This window comes from Scomber scombrus, chromosome 10 (genome assembly GCF_963691925.1).
Source record: "Scomber scombrus chromosome 10, fScoSco1.1, whole genome shotgun sequence".
NCBI lineage: Eukaryota > Metazoa > Chordata > Actinopteri > Scombriformes > Scombridae > Scomber > Scomber scombrus.
Window position 1 is genome coordinate 27,292,041 of NC_084979.1, and position 27,199 is coordinate 27,319,239.

At 40.4% G+C, this 27,199-nt stretch overlaps 1 protein-coding gene across 2 annotated transcripts in view; it reads right to left on the minus strand.

Moving 5' to 3' along the window:
* The window catches only part of nckap5l (NCK-associated protein 5-like), a 45,905-nt gene that overhangs the window by 11,901 nt on the left and 6,805 nt on the right, over nt 1-27,199 (minus strand). For both annotated transcript variants that reach the window (XR_009925601.1, XM_062427724.1), the window contains exons 2-7: nt 10,347-10,432; nt 3,163-3,303; nt 1,732-1,800; nt 1,574-1,612; nt 1,339-1,458; nt 52-144 (exon numbers count right to left, since the gene is read on the minus strand). Coding sequence is in view for 1 of the 2 variants with exons in the window: in XM_062427724.1 (XP_062283708.1) it covers nt 52-144; nt 1,339-1,458; nt 1,574-1,612; nt 1,732-1,800; nt 3,163-3,303 (462 nt within the window). In the remaining variant the exon portion in view is untranslated. The remainder of the gene's footprint in view (nt 1-51; nt 145-1,338; nt 1,459-1,573; nt 1,613-1,731; nt 1,801-3,162; nt 3,304-10,346; nt 10,433-27,199) is intronic.

Below are 27,199 nucleotides of genomic sequence, written 5' to 3' on the forward strand. Positions count from 1 at the left end.
AATCCTCCCCTGTGTCACTCTTAATGTTTGATAAAGCTCTGAAATAAACACCTTGGCTTGTGCTTCAGTCTGTGCCGGCTCCACCTGCTTGGCAGAGTCATTGTGCAGCTGTGCATTGTAGTCTGGGAGGGGTCCCGCCTGGACCTGTAACAGGAGATTCATGAGGCAATTATGATGACACTGTATACACTACAGGGTATTGTATACGCACACAGCACACACACGCACACACACACATATACACACACACACATACGCTACTAGGAGCTGCATTGTTCGAGCATCTGTTGGAACAATATGGAGCAGAAAAGACAATACTGAGATCTGCTGCTGTTTGAAAGAAAGAGGGTAAAAAATAAACTAGCAGCTGGTCTGTAGTGTCAGAGCTGTGCACTGATATTCAGACAGAGAGATTAATTAGCTTTAAGTAAATTTTAAGTGATGAGTACTCCACAGATTTGCACTCCTATAAATAGCACATTTTAAAACATTGATGCAGCAGAACCAGAGGGAGTGTTCTCTTATTCTTAATTTCAGACATTTTATTCTTCTCCTTGTCACAACCTGGTGCCTACATTACCCACAATGCAACTTAACTGCTGACAGCTGGGTGGGAGATTTGGGTGTGTCGTGTCAGTAGCAGCTAACGTAGCCTGGAGCTGCTAGCCACAAGCAGGGATGAGGAGCAGGCTTCTTTTCTAACGCCACACCAACAGATGTGTTTCATTAATCAAACTTCAGCCCCTAACGACGCCGATTTAAGTGACATCACTTGAGGCAATGCATCAGATTTCACAGCCGTTTCCTCTGCAGCCACAAAAGGCTTCATAATACAAGCTTTTCCACATATGCAGCAATTATAGTAAAACAGTAATTAGAGTAATTACAATAAAATTATGAGTGGAGTTCCCCTTTATGCATCTATATTATATTAAATACATTTCTGTGTCAGCTTTGGTTACTTTGCAGATTAAATTATTATGAATCAAATATATAGTCAGCGTATAAAACATGATGAATGATGATGAATTAATTGCTGCTGTTATAATGCAAATTTCCCCATTATGGGACTAATAAAGGAATATCTTATCTTATGAATTGTTATAATTGTTACAGCTAATAATTGAAGTAGTTAAAATGAACAGCTACATCACAACAATATTAATCAAATTATATAATATGTATAATAGTTATTCCTTTATTATTTTTAGTATTTTTACTATGTTGTATCACTACTTTTACTTAAGATACTTTCTCTACTACTGTGTTGAGACTGTAAATGAATCACAATAATTTCTGGAACATTAAAGGAGGAAGAAGATGATGAAGCTCGTTCACCTGGTAGTGAGCCGTGGGGTGATTGGGTAGTTTCTGCTGAAAAAGCTCACACAGCGCTCGGTTTTGTCTCTCTAGGTCGAACACCAACATCTTCAGCTTGATGCACTCCTCTCTCAGATCCTGCTCAGTAAAAGACACACACACACGAACACACACACACACACAGCTGTAAGATAAACAAACACACAGTAAAATAAATCCAAAACACAGATGTAGAAACGTATCCTCACGCTACCTTCTGGTTTAACAGAGCTTGGACCACGTGGTTGGCCACCTGATAACAGAAGAGAACATTTATATTTTAACATGTGACCCGTCAGAGCAGAATTTATCAGCATTTTTTCTTTTTAAGTTTCTAAAATTAAATAACAACACATTATTCATAGAGCTCACCTCATCCAGGCATCTCTCATAAGCTTCTCTCTGACTCTCATTTGCCAGCATGAGTGCAGAGTTCTCTGCCTGCGAGGGAAAATAACAATAAAACATGTTGCTGAAAAATGCTCGTAATAGTTCCCGGCCCACACGGACTCACAAAAAACAGCTGCTGCAGCGGTGAAACATTTGTCTGACAAGAACATTACTCTCCTACAAATAACATTACACTGCAAACAAGCAGAGAACATCGTCTCCTATAACGGCTCCGCAAATAAAAATCAATGTTTTAACAAATAATAATAGACTTTAAATCGCCATATAATCAGCTTTAAAATATGAAATGGACTTCATGTCTCTTCTCTTCTTGGAGATGATTCATAATAATTATAATAATAGGAGGAAGAGGAAGGACAAGAGGAGGAGGAAGAACAAGAACAACAACAAGAAGAAGAAGAGGAGGAAGAAGAAGAAAATGAAGGAGAAGAAGAAGAGGAAAAGGAAGAAAAAATTCTAAGAAGAAAAAGAGGAAGAAGAAGAAGAAGAGGAAGAAGAAGAGGAAGAGGAAGAGGAAGCAGAAAAATAAAAAATAGAAGAGGAAGAAGAAGAAGAAGAAGAAGAAAAGCAAGAAAATTCTAAGAAGAATATGAAGAAGGAGAAAAAAGAAGAAAAAATTCTAAGAAGAAAAAGAGGAAGAAGAAAAAGAAAAATAGAAGAGGAAGAAGAAGAGGAAGAAGAAGAAGAAGAACAAGAAATTCTAAGAAGAAGTAGAGGAAGAAGAAGAAGAAGAAGAAGAAGAAGAGCTATTATTTTAGAGTTAACGCCTGTTTAGGGTTAACATTTATCCTGGGAGAACAACAGGAGGATTAATAACGTTACAAAGTGTTTTGTACAAAAGGAAATAAAAGCACACAAGGCGACCAGGAGCACAGAAGTAACTGTACAAGATGTATAAAATAATAATACAATTAAACCTGTTTCTACAGCTGATAAACTTTACTTTACACACAGATCTTTGATTTTAAGTTGAATTCTGCTTCATATTAAGATCCACACTGTTGCTGTTTATCATCAGATTACATGTTTGTAGTTTAGCTTTGAACCGAACATCAACAGACCGACTTTCTTTATACAAAATAGTACGATTAGCTCCGAGCTTCATGAATATTTAACTACATCCTGGTTTGAAAGGATAAAAAAAGAAACGAATCGTATAAATAAAGATGTTTCAACATGTGGATTACGACTGTTGAACTGCTTTCTTCTGTTTCCTGTAGTCTGTAGGAGGTGAAACCGACCTTCACGGCAGGATTACATAACTCAGATTCAATTATCCGCTTTTCAATTTGCTGAACAGCCGATTAGATTCAGATAAGATTCGTTCGTATTAAAGTTTGTGATGCAGACGTGATGTGATGTGTGTGCGTTTCCTCTCCCGTCTCCTCTCACCTCCAGCTCTCTCAGTCGGTCCATGAGCTCGCTGCTGTTGTCCTCCAGGTAAGACTCCACGTCCGCCTCCTCGCCCTCCTCGTCCGAACCGAAGTCCTCGTCGCACATTCTCTGTTCAGCCTCATCAGACATTGTTTTCATCTGAAACACAGAAGAAGAAACCGAAAGTGTCACCACTTCTGCAAATACAAGACGATCAGACGCTCTGACAGGTGACAAACATCATGAGGACACGTCTCCATTTCTGTTTCTAAGTCACAGTACATGTTTCATCTTTCTTTAAAAGTTTGTATTTGTTGTTTAATCTAATATTCAATTAACAGAAATTCATTTGCAGCTATTGTGATGATCGGTTAATCCTTCAAATTAAATTGAAAATGGAAAATAATATTAATTTTTTTAATATGACTGCACAAAAAATAATAATGCATCAAAATTAATGTTGCTAATCATTGACATTCCCAGACTGTGATAATCCCATCCAACAAATAATTAACTTTGCATTTAGTATATGGAAAATAAATCATTATTTGTGTTTTTTCATTTAAAAAAAACATTGTTATATGGAACCAAACTGGCATTTAAAGGGTTAAAATCCTGAAAACTAATGAATATTTGATAGTAATTATCAGGACTGATGTGGGTTAGAGAAAGAAAATCATTGAAATAAGAAAATAATATTAATTTATGTTATTTTTGTCGTTTGTCACAGGCATTGTTGTGCCTAATGAGCCACATGAAACATTTTCTAAAAATGAGGAACAAGGGTTAAGTCTTTTTTTTTTTTTAACCAAAACTTGCATAAATTCACTGTTTCCAGCTTCTAAAAATGTGAATATTTGCTTCTTTTCTTTGTCATATTTGATAGTAAATTGTATATCTTTGGATTTTTTGCTGCTGTTTAGACAAAACGAGACATTTTAATACATCTTTATGAGCTGCAGGTGATTTTAAACAAGCATTTTTCACCATATTTTGACAATTCATAAACTAGAATATAATCTACAGATGAATAAATAAAGATAATTTCAAAAGAGATGACTCATCTTTTCTATTAAAACCACAGTATGTATAAATATATACTACAGTCTACAGCTGCACTAACATTAAACCATCTACAAATGAACTAAAACTTATAAATAAATTACTTATAAAACTATGAATTAACAATAAAATTCATCCCGACGGCATACAGTGGTTGGTGAGTGTCGGTGAGGTTTTATTCTTCAGGCCTGAGTAGAGTCAAAATCTTTCTTATGCTTCACAGCTTCCCGCAGTCGAGTCGGGTAAAAAGAAGTCCACCAAGTTTTTTTTCTGTTTTTTTCTGTTGCTGTCAGCACACAGTAATAATTGAACAAGACATTTTTTACCGAGTCAGAGCTTCTCTCATGTGGATTTTTAGTCCCTGGACAGCCAGAGGACGACGCTCGAAGAGAGAGAGAGAGAGATTTTGTGGGGTAAATCAACTAAAACTGGGGAGGTGGGAGGGGGGCTGGGGGGGCGGAGGGGACAAAAACAGGATTTTGGAGAAGATGTTCCCACCATCCTCAGTGGAAATTAACACTCTTTGTTCTCCTGCCACTCACACGAGGACTTAATAATCTCTGTGACATTAAAAAGACTCCGACACGAGAAGAAAAAAAAAGGAATCAATTTGTGTGTCCAAGCCAAGGTGACAAGGGCTGACTGTAAACCCCACCCGTCTGGTTTCTCACAGCAAAAACCAAAACAAACAAGCACAGTAGGGGGGCGGGGGGAGTGTGAGGGTGATACCAGTTCACCGAGGTCTGCTTCACATCAGACTCCGTTCTCATCTCCGAGAGCGACGTTAACGTTATTACCAGCATTAAACTCCCCGTTTATCTGACAGCCACGACGTTTCCTTTCAACACGAATACACAGAGTCACATCTAAAAAACGCTACCTTCTCCTCTACATACGCCGAGGATTACTGCGCAAACACATTTAATCCGTCCGTCCTGCATTGTTTGAGATATACTCGGGGCTGCGTAGGAAGATAAGACCTTTTTTTTTGTTGGTTTGTCTGTTTCCATATTCCTCCGCTCAGCTTTTGGACTAAAAATCCACAGATTAAAAAAAACGCAGCACCACACTGAGCGCACAAGCTGCCCCCGAGTCTGTGAGCGTGGTAACACTGCAGGGCTTTATGGACGAGGACCAGTCTAGTAAGGCATGGCTCCAGGTGTGTGTGTGTGTGTGTGTGTGTGTGTGTGTGTGTGTGTGTGTGTGTGTGTGTGTGTGTGTGTGTGTCTTAGGGACATGAGAGGGGGAAGTAGGTAAGTCCACGTGGACCCAGATCAAACTGTCACATCTTAAGGAGTCATTAGAGCGGATGAGACGAGCCTGATTCTGTGGCTGGAGGCCAATCAGGAAATGGCACAGTTACTAGTAGTGTGTGATGTCGGACTTGGACAGGTAACACACACACACACACACACACACACACACACACACACACACACACACACACACACACACACACACACACACACACACACACACACACACACACACAGTATTTAAACTTAATTATAACAGTAGTTTATTTAGTAATTTACACTAGAAAAAACCAACATCAAGATATATATATGTATACCCTAAAAATATTGCGATATTATTTATACGCAATCACCCAGCCGTACATTCAATCAGTTAGAAAAGTTTGGTTCAGCATCTTTTTACTTAAGAATCTATTTAGTTATTGTTGTTGTTGTCTTATTATCTGGCTCGTGTGCTTTGTCCTTTAAATTGAAACAAATCACATCGGTAATCATATTGACATCAGTATAGAAAGAAAAACCCATATACACAAAGTATGAAACGCTGCTGGGAAATGTTCAATAGCTTCAAATACTTTTATAAGTAATTAGTAAAAACCTGCCGGGGCGGAGCTGGCTGTGTGTAACGAGAGCTGTTTGCAAAGCGTTTACAGGAACATTATTGAACTCCAGCGACCCGCCGACTGCAATCGCCCGACTGACCGAACCTGCAGCAGCAGCAGCAGCAGCAGCGTCCAGAAAGTCTATAGGCTGCTTATTGAGCTGCGATTGACTGAATGCACACGTATAATGGAGGGCTGATCAATGCGGCCCATCTAAGAACGGAAGCAGATATTAGCCGCTCGTTTGACCTTGGCTGCAGGAACGTTACTGAGTGGTTATAAATACCAGCTTCTCTCTCTCTCTTCTTCACTAATGCACGTTAAAGCTCCGGGGCCAAGACAACATGCACACACTCTCTCTCTCTCTTTCTCTTTCTCTCTGTGTGTGTGTGTGTGTGTGTGTTTGCGAACATTCACATGGAAATTACAGCGTGGACCAAAAGACAACAAAAAATGATGCTAAATATAACATGAAACTGTGGTGCTGCTGCCACCGCCGCCGCTGCTGCTGCTGCTGCGGTTTTACTTTGATGTGCAGACTTAACGTCACAAGCTTCGCCCTCTAGAAACAAGTTGCGTCCCCCCTTTTTTATTGAGAATCCTAAACAGGCCTTCACTTCACTGCTGAATCTGATCAAAAAGGTTGGGGTGGTGGGGGGGCGATCAACTGATGAAAAGGACATGATGAAGGGCTCGGTCATTATTAATGTCTGAATTAACATCCGCTGGAAACACAGAGAGAGAAAGAGGGAGAGAGAGAGAGAGAGAGAGAGAGGCAAAGAAACAGCGTGAGGAGTACAGCTGCTTTTATAAAACTGCAGTATTGTCATGGTGGTGGTGGGGTTTTATAAAAAAAAGAGCCTGAAACTGAGCGCACACACACACACACACACACACACACACACACACACACACACACACACACACACACACACACACACACACACACACACACACACACACACACACACACACACACACACACACACACACACACACACACACACACAGAGGCTCATTGACGAGTGGGAGGAGGAGGAGGAGAGGGGCTCAGTGGAGTCCCAGCGGGGTCCCGCAGTGCCAGGGAGCTCCTTCCACCACCACCGAGCTCTGCTGGCAGACTTACAGCCGCTGGTGCTGTCAGAGCCCAGCAGAGAGAGAGAGAGAGAGGGAGAGAGGGAGGGAGAGAGAGAGAGAGAGAGAGAGAGAGAGAGAGAGAGAGAGAGAGGTACAGAGAGAGAGAGAGAGAGAGAGAGAGAGAGAGAGAGAGAGAGAGGGGTACAGAGAAAGAGAGAGAGAGAGAGGGAGAGAGAGAGAGAGAGAGAGAGAGAGAGAGAGAGAAGCCACAAGGGGAATGCAAAGAGAGTTAATGTTGCTGCTCTGCTGAGTGGCCTTGCTGCATTGCCAGATAGTGTTTTTTTTTCTTTTTTCTCCATCCTTCTCTTCCTATGGAGCGACATTTGTATTCATCACGGAGAGTAAAACATCATAATAAAAGTAAAAATAAAAGTCCTTCTATCATATTTCAGTAGGTATGGGAGCGAGATGGAGGACGACGCCGGCTGTGCATTTATTTCATACGTCTCACACTCCTCCTTTCATATCACCGGAGCCGCTCACAGGAGACACCGTTTAGTTATTTTTAGTGAAAATTTGATGGAATGCAGCGATAAAGCACAAAAGGAGGAAATCGTCCAAAGAGGGGGAAAAAAAAACCCAAAACAAAATGTTTTTAGATAAGCAGACGCGTACAGACACACACGATTCAGATGAGAAAAACAGACGAAAATCGACACAGCAACAAATGAAATGGCCTCACATGAGATAAGAATCAGTGTGGTAATGAGTGGAGTTGGGTTAATACACCGGTCCAGTTCAGTTAAGCAAATCATTACGGGACCATTAACTATTAGCCATTAACCCGACACACTGGTTCAGGTGTAATATGTGTGTTTTAATTGTGTGTCAAATAAAAAAAGTTATTAAAAAAGTTTGAATTTAAACGTCTGTGTTTATAAATGAATAGCTACTATCGATACAGCAAAGTATCGCAATATGCATGACAATATTGTATCGATACACACACGCCAAGTATCAATCTTTTATTATAGAAGTTTATTTTTCCTTTGGGGACATAATTTGCAGGTGAAAAAATATAATGAATCGCAATATATTTAAAATTGCAATAATATTGTATTATGACAGAAGTATCGTGATCATATCGTATCGTGGAGCCTCTGGTGATTCCCGCCACTAATAGCTACTCATTCAAATAATTTAATAGAAATGCGTTGTCCCCTGAATGAGATCCCCCAAAATAGACTGCTACTTATACACCGGTGCGACTTATACACTGGTTTTTACGTTACTTGTGAATGTTATGTTCCACATCTGCCAAGTCTGTTCTGGTAGATGCCACAAAATTCTGCACATTGGTCCTTTGAGTAAAAACATGGACTACACACTGTATTAAATATGTAAAGTTACTATGTTCTTTTTTTAGGTTTAACTGAAACTCAGCCTAATCCGAACCCGGCCTGAGTTAATATACCGGTCCAGTTCAGTTAAGCATATCATCACCGGACCATTAACCATTAACCCGACACACTGTTTCTGGTGTAATATGTGTGTTTTGATTGTGTTTCAAATAAAAGTTTTGGAGTATAAATGTATGTGTTTATAAATGAATAAACCAGTCTTTAACAGAAAAGTGTTTTTTCTTGGATATTGTTTTCATGGTAATTTAAAAAGTTTGTTTCCTTTTTCACGATGAAAACAAAGCGGTACTTGATTATAAAAATGATGGAGATAAAAAAAAGGTGAAAAAGAGAAAAGAAAAAACAGATATAAAGAGTGTGAGGTCAGAGTCAGCACAGAGGTTTATTTTGTCGTTTAAAAACCTCAACCTTTCACACACCACCAACAACAAAAACACACGAAATCAGACTTTCACCAAAGTATAAACAAAGTGCAGCGAGGCGAAGCGATCTCGAGCATTTTAAAAAAAAAGAAAAGAAAAAAGAAAAGAAAAAGATCCAAATCGCTGAACAAAAACACGCGGGATCATGTGTTAGCCTCCGAGCCAAAGCGAGCATGTGGTTTTCCTTTTTGTACTTCCTTAAAAACGACTCAGATACAGATACCTGTACATGGGCAGCGAGGAGTCGGACACTGCTGCGCATTCATCGGCAAACAAATAAAAGTGCAACTCAACACCAGAGGAAAAGTATCTCTAACGTGTCAGCTGCTGTAAATAAATATCTTTAAACAAATTATCCCGACAGCGACTTCTGCAAAAGGTTGGTCTGAACTTCTCGTGTGTGTACGACACCGAAACATGATGTGCTTTTTCATTTTCAGTGAAGTAAACACCTACAAAAGCACCTGATAACAAACCAGCAGAGACACAAGCAACAACTCAACCATCAATACTTTCTTCACCTCGCTCAGTTCAGATGATTTTCACTTAAATACTTAAATACTCTGATGATAACTAACACATGAAATGAAGAACTGTAGAGCTTAGACTATTAGACAGTTAGTCAATTAGTTGAATTAACCAGTAACTAGTTTGATAATTGATTAAAGGTTTCATAAACTCCAGTTAAACAATCTCTGCTTCCAGCTTCTCAAAGTGGAGTATTTAAGCTCTAAAGCAATTTGACATCATCACTTTTGGACTCTGGAAACCCGTAATGGATATTTTTTTTTAACTATTTTCCGACATTTTAATAGAGAAAATGATTCACTGATTAATAGAGAAAGCCATTTGCAGATAATTGGATGGTAAAAATAACTCTTATTGAACTGATATGCTGAAAAATTGGCCCATTTTGGATGTTCCATCAGAAAATTAACCATTAACTAAGTTTGATAATTGATTAATCGTTTTCATTTTCCAGTTAAATAATCTCTGGTCCGGCTTCTCAGATGAAAGTATTTGCTGCTTTTCTCTTTTTTTTATATCATTGTAAAAACTGAATATCTTCAGATGTCACCTGGAACTTTTTACACTTGTGTCTGATGTTTTCTGGACTAAATAAGTAATCAATTAACTGAGAAAACAACCTGCACAATCAGAAAATGACAAAGAAAATCAGCTCTAAAGCGATTTGATATCATCATTTTGGACTCTTAGAACTTGTAATGGATTTTATTTTTTACTATTTTCTGATATTTTATAGAGAAAATGATTCATTGATTAATCGAGAAAGCTGATTATTGGATGGTAAAAATATCTGTTAAGTCCCATTTTGAATGTTGCACATGCTAACACGCTCACCTGTGGTTTCAGCTCCCGTTATGATCCTTGAAGAGGAGTCAGTCTCCTGTCAGGCGCCGCTGTCTCCCAACAACAAAGCCGAGGAGCTGAAGAAAAAAGAGAAGAAGAAGAAAAAACATCAGTAAACTCTCAGCCTCCTCTTCCTCCACCGAGGTTTTTTTGGCGAGAAACCTCCTGACATTTCTGCCAATCCTATTTGTGTCCCCGCTGCGAATCATAAGACAGAAACCACAAGATTTGGCCGCTCGAAACCAGAGATCTCGGGGGGGAAAAAAAAAAGTTTGGTGGAGAGCCGGCCGGTCGCTTCAGGTGTTTTTTTTTTGGGAGACCAATGTCACCTCTGTGTGACGGGCTGCGGCGGGCAGAGGCTGCAGCTTTTTCCTCAGCGAGCGAACAGGAAACCGGGAGGAGAGGAAGAAGACGCTCCGATGCCCCTCGGGAGATACCAGCGCTCAGCAGACGCCAGCTATGCCAGGACCACAAGCCTCCACAACCCCCCCTCCACCCACACCCACTCCTCTATCTCGCTCCCTTCCTCAATCTCTCCCCCGCTCGTCTTTCCTTTCATCTCTGAGTCATTGTAAAGTGTAATGAAAGAAAGCTGGATGAATAATTCAGCAGACACAGCGTTTAAGAACTCCCCTTTTATGTCTTTCTGATAACACACGTTGAACGCCACGCAATGATTTATTTTACTTTAAGTCTAACGTGGGATTCACCTATTAAAAGACTTTCTTGTTAATAATGTTTAATTTGTATTTTAAAAATGGGACGCCACGTCTTTCCCTGCAGCCGACGTTTTTGTCTCATCACCTCCGATGTGTGTAGACACCGAGCCGCGGCGTTAACTCTTCATTTCCAAAGCCGTCTATAGGGTAACACGGCCTGATCCGTTTAGATCTTATCAAATTGAAATGGGATTAGAGGTGTTGAGCATCTGCCCTCTCAATCTGGGTTTTAATAGAGCAGGAGCAGTTCATCTGTTGTGGCCGAGTCCACCTCGGTACAACGTACACCTGGCCCTGGGAAACAAACATAACAAGCCGGGTGATCTGTGATCCGCGTCGAGGGAAGCAGGATCACAAAAGGGACGGCGGGGATCACCCACACACACACACACACAAAAGAAACGTCACCAGTGTTTATTTAGCGAAGACGGACGACAGAAAATGATGAAATATTGAGTCAAGTGCAGGTTTTTTAGGGTGAGATGCTGCAAGTTGAGGATGAGTCAAATATATTCGTGGAATGAGGGCAAGTCTGGGGAGAAGAAAAAAAATGTTCAAAAGGCGACTCAGCCAAAGACGAAGAAGAAGAAGAAGAAGGGGGAAAAAATGCACAAAAGCTTCTTAAATCATGTCAGTCGCACTCTTAGGGGATTTGGCATAGGCAAGGCCGTCTCAGGATATGTCAAACAGCACCCGTTTCCATCTGCCAATCTGGGAGAAAAGGCGCAGATTGAAGTTATTGCTGTGTCGGCAAAGCGTGCGTGCGCGTGTGTGTGTGTGTAGGCGGAAGATGTAAACAATGTGACAAAAACCTAAATCCTCAAATGGAGGAATTAAACAAGATTGGGGAAGACTGATCGCCCTTTCAACCCCCCAAAAAATGTGGGCCAAAGTCAATTTTTTTTTATTACCATAGCGTTGTCTGCATCTTTTAACGCAGTTTGTGATAAATATCAAAGACGTGGGTGAGACAGAATCAGGCTGGCGGCGAGGCGGGTGGGGGGTGGGGGGGTGAAGGGGTTCCCTCTGTGTGCTGCTTCCTGTCTGATGTTTGGCTATATGAACCGAGACGAATCATACAGAAGCAATATTTGGGATGAGAGGGGGGTAGGAGAGGAGAAGGTGGGGGGAGGGGTTTTTCTTTTTTGGAGGAGGAGGAAGGGAGGATGGGAGCTCCCCTTTTCCCCCAATAGGCCCTGAAAGGTTTGGATGTGCGCCATGTACGTCTGAGAGCAATCAAACACACACACATACAGAACAGAAGGAACGCAAAGGGATCCTTAAAATCTCTTGCCAGGGCGACCTCCACACCCAGAGAGGAAACAGCAGCATCACCAACCCTCTCTGACGCTCTCTGATATCTTTTATCGCACACGTTCAAACGAAAAAACATCCTCCTAAAAATCCAGCGTAACACCCCCCCTACTCTCTATCTCTCCTCTGCATCGCCTGGCAGATTTATGACACTTTGTTAGCTGAGACCAAAACAATCCAACATAAAGCGACACTGTGGGTTTTTTTCTAAATGTGAGCGAGACCACGAATTTAACAGCTAAACACACACACACACGCACACACACACACAGGAAATCAGACCTGCCCTAACAGTCATCTCATGTCCATTCATGTCAAGTCAACACCAGAAAAAACCCAGAAAAAAACACAAAAAAAAGAGAGGAAACAGTCATCCTAGCGCTGTCACATCACTTCATCCTCACACAAGTAAAAAAATCTGCTTCATTGAGACACAGGAACAGCCTAAAAACAACATGTCAGCTCCAAAACTGCACCGCTATCTACACATTTTTAACACATTTCCTCCCCTCTTTTCTTTCTCCTTCCTTCAGCTCACCTTGCTCCTGCTGTCTTTTTCCTGTCATTCAAGTCATCTGAAATCTCTCTCTCTCCTCTCTCTCTCAGCAGCAGCAGCATGTAAAAAAAAGGCACCACCACCAGCAGCAGCAGAAGAAGAAGAAGAAGAAGGGAAAAAAAGAGCGACAGAAACAAGAGAGAGAGGCCACAACCTTACATTTCTGTTTCCCGGCTGCGGAGGAGATTATTTTCCTCCCTGTTGAAAGTGCCGTCACCCCCTCTGAGCGTGGCGAGGAAGCCGGTTTCCTCTACGCTACGGGCTAGAAAAAGGCCCCGTCCTTGGGTATGTGCATTGTGTGTGTGTGTGTGTATGCGCCTGTGCTGTCTGCAGAGGCTGCCATGTCTCCCATTGTTCCAGGGCGAGTGAGTGAGGCAGGCTTCCTACCCCAATAGACCCTGCCTACTACAACAGCTGTGGACCAGCCCCCACCTCTCCTGCCTCTCCTTCTCTTCTCTTCTCTCCCCTCCTCCTCCTCCTCTTCCTCCTCCTCCTCCTCCAACTCCTGCCTCTCTGGCTTGTGCTGCTGCTGCTGCTAAACATTAACCCTGCAGCTGCCGGCTCGGGCTGTAAAATGATAGAGAAGGAGGGAAAGAGAGAAAGAGAGAGGGGGGGGGTTGTGTTTCAAAAAAAAAAAAAAAAGAAGAGAGACCCTCACCATGTAGGGGGACAAAGGGGACGTAACAGAGAGGATATGAGGATATCCGACGGCCCCGGCTGAAGTGACAGGAGTCGTTTACAGAGCCGCTCGCTGCCCTAGAAAGAAAGCAGGCTCTGTGTTAAGAGGATTGTCTTTCTCAATCACAGCGGTAATAAGTGTTGGACTGAGTGCTGCGTGTGGAAGAGGAAGAGAACAAAAAAAAGGGAAGAAGAGAAGTCATCAGATATCTGAAAGAAAGGAAGAGGTTTAAAACTCCCCACTGATGTTTGTTTCTATTATCAATTAATCTGATGATTGTTTTCTCTATTTATCGATAGTTTGCTTGACAATAAGGTAAAAATTAGCCTCTACAAGTTAGCAGAGGTCGAGGTGGCATATTCAGATCGTTCAAAACTAAGTTATAGTGACTTTCATGTCGTATATGATTGTTTTTGTTTGAAAAAGGCCAAAAATTTTAATAATTGGTCAACAAATGAAAATCACATTTCCCTGAAGCAGAAGGTAGCGTGTCTTCATTGGAGCTGCTAAAAAATAGTCGATTATTTGTATTAAATGGGACACTGAAAATGTGTCAGCAACTATTTTGATAATCAAATTTTCTATATGCAAACACGTCCTGGTACCAACTTCTCAAATTTGAGGATCTGATGCGTTTCTGGGTCATATACACGTACAGTATGATGGTAAACTGAGTATATTTGAGTTCTGGACTAATGGTCGGGTAAAATAAGACATCTGAAGACATTACAATGAGCTCTGTGAAAGGAATATAACGGGCATCACATGATTCATTGTGAAAATACTCCACAGATCAATTGATAGACGATAATTATTAGTTTCTTTTAATTGTCTTGTTTTGTCTGAGCAACACTGAAAAAGCCGAAGATAATAAATGTACTATCACGGAAATACTCACAAATTACAAACTGGAACTTTATTTGGTATTTTGTCCTAGAAAAATAACTTCAATGATTAATTTAAGATCAAAATAGTCACCAATTTGTTGATAACTTTAAAAAAATATCATAATATTATAATTTAACAACCTTTTTATGATTATATGAAACAAAACAAAAGCATCAGATCTTCACATTTGAGAAGCTGGAACCACAGAACATAAATATATTTGACCTTTTCACACTACAACAAACAACTGATCGATAATTAAAATAATTCAACGTTAACGTTGCCAATCGTGTAATCAATACATGAATCAATAGTTTTAAGCTCTGGTTCAGTTCTTCCTCTTTGTTTCAGCTGCCGCCTGCATCAGGAGAGAAAATCTGCCTCTATGTCGTGTCTGAATGGTCAGCACACGACAAATGAAACTCTGCTTCACACACACACACACACACACACACACACACACACACACACACACACACACACACACACACACACACACACACACACACACACACACACACACACACACACACACACACACACACACACACCCCTGAACTTATCTATACGTCGCCGGGAGGAGCTTTATTTGAGAACATAAACGTCTGAATCAGCTGCACCGAACATTAAACAGACTTTATCCTGAGTACAAAGTTCAGGTCATATCAGACTGAGCTCAGGTGTGAATACAGGAGATTATCTCCCAGAGAATTCACAGCGAATGAGAAGGCGTGTTTATGGCATTTTGAAAGCTTTTGCAAAACAGACCCAACATTCCCATATGATCAGCACTTGACGACAGCGGCAAGGAAAAACTCCCCTAAATGCAGCCTATATATCTTTAAAAAAAATATCGGCACATATCGGACGACACCGATATGTGGTAGGCCAATATATCATTTTATTTAAAGGGCCACAAACAGCCCAATTTGATCCTATGTAGGCTGGACCAGTAAAACCATTACATAACAACCTACAAATAATATATTATAACTTTATTATAAGCTACATCATTTTGTGTGTTGAATTAATGGTTTAAATGTGACAGTATGTATTCATAGTTTTTTCAGACAGTTGTACTTTGGTCAGGCTGGAAAAGCAGCAGAAATATTGGAGTTATTTTCCTGCAGTCTTTCATACTGGATTGGACCCTTGGCGAGGCCGGGTTCTGGCCCACGGGCCGCATGTTTGACACCCTTGCTTTGTCAACGTTAGTGATCTTCTGTCCTGTACTGTCATGTCAACAAAGCTTTTTTGAACATGTAGTAGTATTGATATCATTACAGATGCGTGTGCCGGCCGTCTTTGAAACGCGGTAAACAAAACACTGTCACTGTGACTCCTGCACCTCCGCCTCCGCCTCCACCTCCGCCTCCACCCCTCCCTCAGCTAAAAACAACCCACAGTATTTTCAGTAGGTGAGAACATGTCTGTCACAAACAATCTCCTGCCTGTGTGCTGCAGCATTTAAAGGGCGACTCCATAAATAAAAATCAGCATCCTGATTCTTTGGACATTAGAGCTGCGTATCATTTAAAAAATGATGATACCAGTACCAATCAAAGTATCCTTAAAGTGATACTGATGCCAACTGAGTACTTCATTCGATACCCATCATGTGAATAGAAGCACCACCGCTCCTCCACATCTAAATGATTTGATTTTTACACAAATGCATATTGAAAGTCTTAAAAATAAGACTCTTAATTGAGGAACGCTTGTGAGCAGCATTGTAAGTCCATACAAAGAGTCATATTTTCTAACTCAAAAAGGATCGATTGCAGGTATCATTTGACGGGAGACATTTCGATACTACTTGGTATCGATTTATTTCGTCACCCGATCCCCGGCTCTACTGGACATTGCTGATTTTAAGTAAAACAGGTCCGGTGTTTCACCCCTGCGTGACTCATGTGCTCTCCCTGTTAATGAAGCCACATCATCCTCATACTCCTCCCCAGACATACCAGACACACTAAACCCGAGTCTGATGACAAAATGACTGGGCGCCAAGGCAACAACAACAGGAGGAAGAAAACACGGGTTTTTCATGGCCAGAATGTGGGAGGATAATACAATAAAGAAGAAATGCAAGAGAGAGAGAGAGAAAGAAAGAAAACATCCCCTACTTCTGCAAACAACTCTGTGACCAACAGATCTATACGTACTCATTTTAAAGTTGAGTGATTTCTTTTTTAATTTGACCCTAATTGAGTAGACAAAGAGACCTGACCTCAATCGACTTTACCCCCAGCACCAGACTTCCTATAGTCAAAATCAAGTGCCCTCGGGGGGGAAGGCTCACATGAATGTCACTTGTTTCAAGCTATTGTCATTCAGATTTGACCAAAAACAGTTTCTGGGGAAGTATAGAAATGCCCCACATTCACCGAATTTCCAATTGAAAATGAGCAAAAAATAAATAAATAAATGAAAGCTGCTGCAGCTGTGTTTTACAAAAAAGATAATGTCGACACTGATGAATCCACTGTGGGAAAAAATGTGGGGGAAAACCCAAAATACTTCTACTACAATCAACTATAAAATGAGCCCCAGACTGGACACCCCCCCCCCAGGGTAAAACAAAAAAAACTGCACAGGTCATCAGAAAAATCAACACAGGCCAGACGAAGACGATGAGCTACACACATCAAACATTACTCAGATCAAAAAGAGCTGGTGTGTTCAGTCGGGATTTATCCTCTTATTACTCACACATATGGTCTGGTCCCCCCCCCCCCCCCCCCGTCTGCCCTCGTCTGCCCTCATCATCCAGGTCTCTAATCTGTGTCCACCTAGTGGTTGAAAGAGACACCCAGCGTCCGACCGTCGCACACACTGCTTCAACTAAATCCTGACTCATTGTAAAAGGTTGTTCAATTTAAATTCAAAACTTAAGGACGCAGCTCATGACGGGGTTCATTGCACAATGAAATACTAAAGAATATAAAAGTATTTGCAGTTTTAAAAAAGGGGGTTTGGAGATAGTTTCACTTCCTAGAAAGCAAAACTGACATGCATGGAAATTCTCAATTATTCATCAAGTAGCTCTAAATATATAATATCTCAATCCCATCATACTAAACAGTATTTGTGTGTGAGTGTTTATTTGTTTTAATACACAAAAATGAATGTATTATTTACTAAAAATAGTTAAAGTTCAGCAATATTTGGGCACAAACAACAATTATGCAATAATTTTTAAATATAGACACTAATAAATGGTTAGAAAAATTGTCAAATTTTGAGGGTTTATGGATGCAATTCAATAAAATGCTAAAAATTCAGTACCGTTTTCTCTATTTTTATGTTTCTATTGATGCTTTTTGCCTACTCATCTCTGTGTGTGTGTTTGAGGTCTTAATATATTCTCTAAAGAAAAATCTCTAAAGATGTGTACGAGCTACAAGCTAAAAAAACATAAACCCAACAAGGAGGAGTTAGCATCACATCACTAAAAATGTTCAGCAGCTAGACAAACCTCAACGTATCGAAGTTCATATATAACACATTTACAGCCATGATTCCTGTCGTTGCTTAAGTATTCACAGTTACCAATAATAACAATAATTCTTCACTGATATTTATAATTTTGATGATAACACCATAGATTACGGGCCACAAAACATCCAATTTGCAAACTATTTCATGAGTTTTCAGAGTGGGAATCTTACAGAACCAAGTTAGAGATAAAAACAAGTAACATGGACTTTAATGCATAAAAACTACAACAACAAAAAAACTGGCACAAAATGTTAATAGCTTATCAAAGAATAGTTTCATGTCAGTAATTTATATTTAGCCATGTTGGCATTGTGCTGGTGAGTGGTGGATGACGATGACTGATAGTCAGTTGGCGAGTCATCGGCTTTAGTTCAGACTGAAATATCTCAACAGTGATTGAAGAGTTTGTCATGAGGTATAAAGACATAATAATGTTCCTCACTGGATGAATTTGAGTATCTTTGTTGATCCTCTGACTTCTCATCCAATGGTCACGTCAGAATCAGTCGTATACTTTTGGTTTATACCTAAAAAATCAATAACATTCCCATCAGCTTCAGCTGTAATTTGTGTTTATAATTAGCCATAGTTGTCATGCCAACAGGCTAAACTAATACGGCTAACTTGGCGAACATTAAACATGCTAAACATCCTCATCACAAGCATCAACCTGCTCTCACCCTCGGATTTTAACTTCAAAGTTTTTGTATAGGTTGTATCTACCTATCTATGTATCCATCTATCACTCTATCTATCTATCTATCTATCTATCTATCTATCTATCTATCTATCTATCTATCTATCTATCTATCTATCTATCTATCTATCTATCTATCCATCTATGTATCCATCTATCACTCTATCTATCTATCTATCTATCTATCTATCTATCTATCTATCTATCATTCTATCTATCTATCTATCTATCTATCTATCTATCTATCTATCTATCTATCTATCTATCTATCTATCTATCTATCTATCTATCTATCTATCTATCTATCTATCTGTCTATCTATCTATCTATCTATCTATCTATCCATCTATCTGTCTATCTATCCATCTATCTATCCATCTATCTGTCTATCTATCTATCTAAATTATATATTGTTGGATGCTGGTTTGGCTCTTGAGATTCAACATTTATGTCTAATGATTGGCAGGTGAATATTTTGGCTCACGATAATGTCAAACTACCAGAAGAAAATCCTGAGAAAGTTAAAAACTTCAGATAAAACTTCTTATTAAGGTCAAACATTACAGTTTAAATAGAGAAATGCGTGTCGTTGGCACCTGTGCAGAGATAATTCAACATGTCAAGACAGCAGCACAAACACGCAGTCAGTTAAGCAACTCGCACCACTCGACAAAAAAAAAACAACTGAATGAAGTCTTGTTCGGAGATTGTCATATCTCCGCTGTGTCGGACATTAACGCGCGCAGACATCTGTACGAGATGAATGGGACATTGAAGGAGGGGGATTCGCTTTCCTTTCTAAGAGGGTCAAAGGCTGAACAGGCCAACATGACCTGAATGAGAGCCGGTCACATGGTCCCCTGGAGCTAACACAAGGGGAATGAGGATAACTCAACATAAAAGGGACTATTGTCACCCCCCCCCCCCCCCCGCCCCCCCCCCCCTCCTCCACCCTGACTCCACCATCCACTCCCCCCCCCCGAGTGAGGATTCTTCAGTAACTGCTCGAAAAACTCAACGGTGACGTGGAGAGATAAACGAGAGCCGGACACAAGAAATGTCAAGGAGGCAATAAAACCTTAAGTGTTTCTTAATTAATGGAGGAAAACTTGGCTGGAAACTCCCCCCGTTGGATGGATGAACTTCTCCTGGAGGCGACACCAGAGGCGAAGTGTGACCAATGTGAAATTCGATGCAAACGACATGTAAAGCAGGAAACGTCGTCACACGGTCATCACGCTCATCACGCTCATCACGCTCATCACGCTCACACCTTCTATTCAAAGCAGGGATTTACACACATGCAACGTCTGAACTCCTGATGATGACATGAGACGACATCAATAAAACAAAAGGACAATGTCAACCGAACACATTTCAGTTTGAATTTTGAAGATTGATCAATAACTACTTTTCACTTTCTAAAATAGCTTATTTGCTGCTTTTCTTTGTCTTGGATGGAGCTGCAATGATAAGTCGATTATTTTAAAGTATTTAGATAATCAATGAATCGTTTTGAGTCCAAATTCTCTGGTTTTAGCTTCTAAAATGTGAATATTTATGTTTACTTTAGTCTATTATGACAATAATCTGAATATGTTTGTGTTGTGGACTGTCGGTCGGTTGGCAATCTACATTTTTCACCATTTTCAGACATTTTTTGGACCAAACAACTATCGATTAATTGATAAAAATTATCTGACAGATTCATTGATAACGAAATTAGAAGAGAATTAGTTTTACTGCTTTTCTTTGTCTCGTGACTGTAAACTGAATGTATTTTGGGTTTTTGACCGTTGGTCGAACAGAACAGGTAATTTGAAGATGACGACTTGGCTCTGGGAAAGTGTGATGTACATTGTTTTACTGTTTTCTTACATTTTTAGGACTAAATTGTTAAAGGAAACTGTCTGGCTGGTTTATCGATAACAAAAATAATAGCTAGCCGCCGCTTTAGTAAAGACAGAAAGCGACGATCCGTTAGCAGATGGTCCATCGTAACTGTTTCAGGTTGGAGGGGCGGCTAAAGCGAGACGGGGGGGGGGGGGGGGGGGGGACGATTGTCAGGGATATTCTGAATTAAGGATTGTAAATCAGACTCGTGGGGTACAAACCCCCATTGAGGGGCAGACAGTTTAACGGGCAGTAATGTGCACAGCTCCATGTGAGGCTGGAGAGCTAATCCACCTACAAGAAATGTGACACCGGGGCCTCGGAGAGGAGATGTGCAGGGTCTACAGCTGGAGCTATGAAAGCCCCGGTGGGGTCGGCGGAGGCCCTCTATCCTGTAAATTTGCATGATGCCTCGGCTTAGTCGGACCTCATTAAGAAGTCAGCAGTCGTAGCCGGTGAGCCATCATTAGTGGCAGGATCTGGTCTGTGTGCGTTACATGTGCAGCCAACAGAAATCTGCTTCACATGTGGGTCAAAGACGTGATGTAACCCAGTGTCAATTGGTGTAACCGGTATTTCTTCATAAAAATCTGATTATATATACAGGAAAATAAATGTGACTGGTGGGTTAGGGTTAGAGCTCATGCCACATAAACGCAGTGTCCCTGGTTCGAATCCAGCCAGAGACCTATGCTGCAGGTCATTCCCCTCTCTCTCTTTCCCTGTTTCCTGTCAGCCTCTCTGCTAGTTACTATATAAATAAAAGGCAAAAAAGCCCAAAAATAATAAAATAAATGTAAATGTAGAAATGCTACTTTTTTTTCTTTTTATTTGATGTTTTAAAATGAAGTAATTAGTTGTTGTAAGTACACTTAAATACACTGTAGGTGGATAAAATATTTATAATTCTTTTGTGGTTACACCATTTGACATTTACAGCAGCATTCAGTCTTACTTTTGGTAAAAAATGGTGCAAATGTCATTTCAAATGATATAAAACCAACAAAAATATAAATATAAAATATAATAATTAAAACATTTTTTTTTTTTAAATTGTTCACCTTGCCAACCCTTATTTGTCACTGACCCATGTACACCTTTAGAGGTACCTTTTCCTTTTTTTTTCTTTAAGAGCAGCTGTGACCTTAAATATAAAATGACTCACATGTGAAAAGATTCAGAGTCTGCTCTTCAGTTCATTTCTGCATTCATAAAAAGGCCCTGGTAATGAAAACCATTTGTCGTGGCCCCTATAAAGCAGGTTTCATACCACTGTAAATACTCCACAGAGAGAGAGAGAGAGAGAGAGAGAGAGAGAGAGGAGATGGTGGTGTCCCCCTGCCAACCAGACTACGAGCCATGTAACCAGACTTTGCATGCCAAAGGAACAACTGCGTTTTTCTTTTTTTTTTAAGTCCAGCTCCCACACTGGATTTCCATGTGTGTCAGCAAACGTCTTTACTACCTGATCCTCGGTGAGTCATATTCGCACCAAATGACTGAACTCTGACATGCCTGGAAAAAATGTGGCTGAGGGCTGAAACAAGACAAGCTGCTGCAGACGACGAGTGAATCCAGGTCATGGGCAGCAGCCATCATGTCCGGTCTATGGAGCGGAGGAGTATATGAACAAACTGTGAAACAAAAGGGGCGAGATCAGGACGAAAAAGTACTACAAAGCATTTCAGAGGGGTTAGCCAGTTATTCTTTGGGCTTAATTCGGATTTACTGACTCACTTTTTAAACACGTTGGATCACCACGGTAACAAAATGAGTCAACAGCTTGAGTACAGCCAGGAGATGAACTGATAAATCGGAGGATAAAAGCGCTTATTGCACATATTTCGGTATCAGGGTATAAGTAGGTGTCAATCAAGTAAATTTCAACGGAATTTCCTGAAAATCGGCAGAAGAAGAGTTTAATTAATTTGCATTTTTATTGATCTACTGTTGTAAATATCAGGAATAGAGTCAGTAAGATAAGATAGTTGGTGGAGCTGCTGTTAAACCTTTGCAGAAGACGAGGGTTCGTACAAGATGAGATGATTAAAAGAGCGATAATCGAACCTGAAATAGGTGAAAAAAAATTATGGAAATACGATTTGGTTTGTTTAATGTGTTAATTTTAGGGGTCTCAACAGATTTTCGCCTCTTCAGACAAGAGCTTTTCTCTCTTATTTTACTTATTTATTAAATTATTTATTAATTAATTTATTCAGTGGATGTTAAAGCTACAGTGCGGGACTTTTGTCTCCCCCTACAGGCAGTGAGAGTAATTACATGTCAGACAGGCTCTGCTGTAGCCTACTCTGTTGCTATTGTTGTGGCTGTAAAACGATGGATAAATTGTTTTAAGCGTCACACAAACCCTGTGAAATGACTTGTTTCACTATCAGAATTTGATCCAGTTGGTCGAGAAAATAATTTTGGTAAGTGTATTTTATCCCCATTTAAAAATAAATAAATAAATAAATCTAGCTATATAGATATGATGATGGCTATATGGCCCGATGCTCTACTATTGTGCTCTGAGGGTCATATCTGTATCTTTTGTATATGTATATACATAATTTACAACTATATGTCTAAATATTTTGTTCTTATCAAATATGGGTCATAGTACTATCATTTTGCATTTATGTACATAGATTGTTCTTTTTTCTTATTTTTCTTTTTTTTATTCATACATTCTTTTGTTTGCACCCATCTGTACACCTGAAAAGTATTAAGTGGGACTGGCACATCATGTGACCATGACAGGTGACCATGGCCTTTTGTGAATTTAAGATGGTGATGTTTTAGTTGATTTTTAGTCTGAAGAAGAGCATTGTTCTCGAAATGTCACGCTGGTGATATCCTTATAAATGCCTTCATTAGGAGCTGCAGTGTGCTGACTTTTCTCTTGATTCCCATTCAAGTTGGCAGAAAGCTAACCGCAAGTTAGCCGCTCAACCGGCTGAGGTCTCTGGCACACATCCAAACAGCTGGAGATTTAAAAACTCAGCAAACTGAAATACAGAGAGCTTTATCTGATGGTGACGAGCTTAATTAGCATTGTGTGAACTCGTTTGGCTTTAATGCAACAAAAGTTCATTTATATATAAAAGTTTTACACTGCAGGTTTAAGTCAAATGCTTCAGATATGTGACGATGTATTTGCTGCACTTTGTCACATTTAGCTTTTATTGATAAATCAACTTTTAGTCGCAGTAACACGACATAACACGAGTATCATGCAACTGCAACACACAAATGCCAAAACTAAATCTGAGGTAATTTAGAAACTGTATCACCAATACACAGTTTGTCCACCAGGGAGCAAGTTGATTTAGTGTGTGTTACTCTATTAGACTCAATGAGATGATAACTGGAAATAAAAGTAAAACCACTAATGCGTCCTATTTGAAAAGTCACTCCTTATAAGCTCAATAAATTAAAAACACTTAACGATGATCCAGATTAATCAGCGTTAAGTCTTGATGAAGCCACGTTAACATAGAGAAAGAAACGAGCTCTTTGATACAGGCTCCAAACATTTGGAGAACAACGACACCAGACTGGACAAAAGCGAAGGACAAAGTACATCTGGCCACATCTGGCCGCCAGGCACGGCAGCTCAAACTCAGACCTGGAGCTCGTAGTGCTATCTCAGCAGAGCCGGGGCGTGCTCATCATCACCCACATCCTCTTCCCAAGGCCTGTCCAAGAGGAAGGACCTATTTATGGTACAGAATAAAGATAATATGGAGGGGGTTATATATGGAGATCCTCCTTTTTAAAGGGCGCTCTACATCTCCAAGGGAAGGAGCGCTGCTGTTTAAAAAAAAAGAAGGGGGGGGGCCTATAGATCTGAGCTGATGGGGGAGACGTTTGGAAACAGGAAAAAAACACTGAAGCAGCACCGAGCAGCTCACTAAAGCACCTTGTGGGAGAGGGTTTAGGGATTGAAGGGGTGGTGGTGGGAGAGGAGGAGGGGAGGGAGGGAGGGTGCATAAAGCGCCTCAATAACAACTTATTTTAAGACAAATGAAAATAAACTGCAGAGCTGCACAAAGGAACCCTGTTCATCCGACGCTGAGGATACGAGACAAAACCTCCCGCTGTAGCCGCTCATTCTTTATCTACACAGTCTTAATCCAACTTATCACGGCTCATAACTCAAGTGCATAAATCCAACTTTAGATTCTTACAGATGCTGTTGCCGTAAAACAAAAAACCACACAGCAAAATTGCGACAATTTAAATCCCTTTTTTTGGGCCCAAACAGGACGTGGTGGGGACCTGGTTTGCTTGAATTGATTAAAGCTACATTCCAAGCCATATTTTCTCTGGACGGACTGATGAATCGAATGTTTGTTACAGCTGCAGCAGCTAAAGCAGTGTTTTGCCAACTCCCAATGTTTTTTATGACCACAGATTCCTCCCTCTCTCTCTCCCTCTCTCTCCCTCTCTCTCTCACACATATTAGGATTCCTTTAACCCTTACATACTGTTCAGAGTCAAATTTGACACATTTTTTACATTCAAGAGCTGTATAAAAAACACCTAATACTCATTTCCTCTAGGTGGACTTTTCCTTAATGTGAGCCTAAATATGGGTCAATGACGTGATGTAACCATAGACTGTATATAAGAAATGGACGTAACATCCGTGATGTCACCCATTGGTTTGTGGACTGCTGCTCGGAAGCCAATAGTATCGGATCTGAGCAGCGCCATCTTGAAGATTTCAGGTGCATGCCGGGAAAAATAAAAACATGGATTCTACTTATATGGGCATCAGGAGGAGCAAGAGGCGCCATCCTGAACCTGTGAACCAATCAACCTGTCAATCACGACGTAGCCATGCCCTAATGCATACCCTGCTTTATCGTCAAATATAAAATCAGGGAGGCCAAAATTTCACAAATGAACATCATACTGCATTGAAGAAGGCTTTAAACTAGCGATTGAGACCATAAACACATTTTGAAAACGTTTACTGAGGTTATAAATCAAGTGAGAAGTTGGTGAATTCTCCATTGTCTTGTATAGAGACGGAAGTCCTTTGACACCAAAACGGTCGCCCCCTGGTGGCCTTTTGGTAGAATGCAGTTTTAAGTTACTTCCTCGTTGGAATCATTTCAGAGGACCGGAACTCCCCGCCTGGATGTAACCCAGTGTCCATTTGGTGTAACCAGTATATTTGCATTAAACATCTGATTATATACACAGGAAAATAAATGTGAACTAAAAGGGGGAATAAATACTTGCTTTTGAAAGGCAACGCTGTTTTTTTAGAATTTAGAAAAAAACGGTTGTTTTTAGGATATGTCTTGCTTAATATTGACAAAATGCTTTAAGATTTAAATTTAGAAATACTCCAAAATTGTTTTCTTTTCATTTGATGTTTTTAAATGAAGTAATTGTTTGTATAAGTACACTTAAATACACTGTAGGTGGATAAAATATTGAATGTTTATCATTCTTTTGTGGTTACACCATTTGACATTTTAAGGAACATTCAGTCTTACTTTTGGTTAAAAAAAATGGTGCAAATCTCATTTTTGAACTTTATAATAAAAACAAGTCAAATTTGGAGATTTTCATACACGACAATGTGTATCAGCTGCACAACATTTTTAAAATGTATGTGTTTTATCTCCATTTTTATATATTCAGGGTCACATTAGGAAATTCCAGCTAGAGGAAATGAGTATTGGGTGTTTTTTTACAGCTATTATATGTAAAAATAGGTCAAATTTGACCCTGAACAGTATGTAAGGGTTAAATCATGCTTCTTTCAGGAGGTCGGACTTGGCTCTGATGCAGTTTATGTGGCTTTAAGTTGCTTTTTTTTACTTCTTGTGTTAAAATATTCGAGCTGACATGCAGACAAATAATCACAAGCTCTTGGGTTGGGTTGGGGTGGGGTTAGAAAAAAAAAATGCAGAAAAACAAGACAAAAAAAAGGGGGGCGGCTGTGATGAGACACTGCAGGCAAAGATACTTCCTTTCATCTGAATATCTGCATTGTGTGTGTGTGTGTAAACAGTCCTGACGATGATGATGATGATGTCTTACAGATCTCTCAGTCAGCCCCCCCCCCCCCCCCCCCCCCCGCTGTGACTCTGGAGGGGTAACTGATGAATATTTCTGCCCTGCTAATGCTTATTCAGGGGTAAGCAGTAAAGTGGTGCATAACCATGGTAACTAACAGTACCTGCATGCATCAGACGGCTGGGTGGTGAAAGGGGGGCTGAACTGATAAGCTGATAAGAAGAGGAGAGAGAGTCCAAAGCCTCGGCCTATAGCCTCCTATCTTCAAAGCGTGGAGGAGGAGGGGGGGGGGGGGGGGGGGGGGGGGGTGCGCGACACCGAGAGATAGGCCGACTGCAGGAGGCTCTGACCCGTCTACGCACCCCGACCAGACTTCAAACCGACTGAATTATCGTCCCACCGCTCCTTCCTCCCTGTAAAAAGCCGTAAACTGCGACCTAATAAAAAGATATTTCACAGACCTGAGCTGACCTTGAGCGTCTGGAAGGTTGTTTGCTCCGTAAAAACACACAAATGCTGCGACGTAGAGCTGAAACTGTGGGCCGAATAATTGAT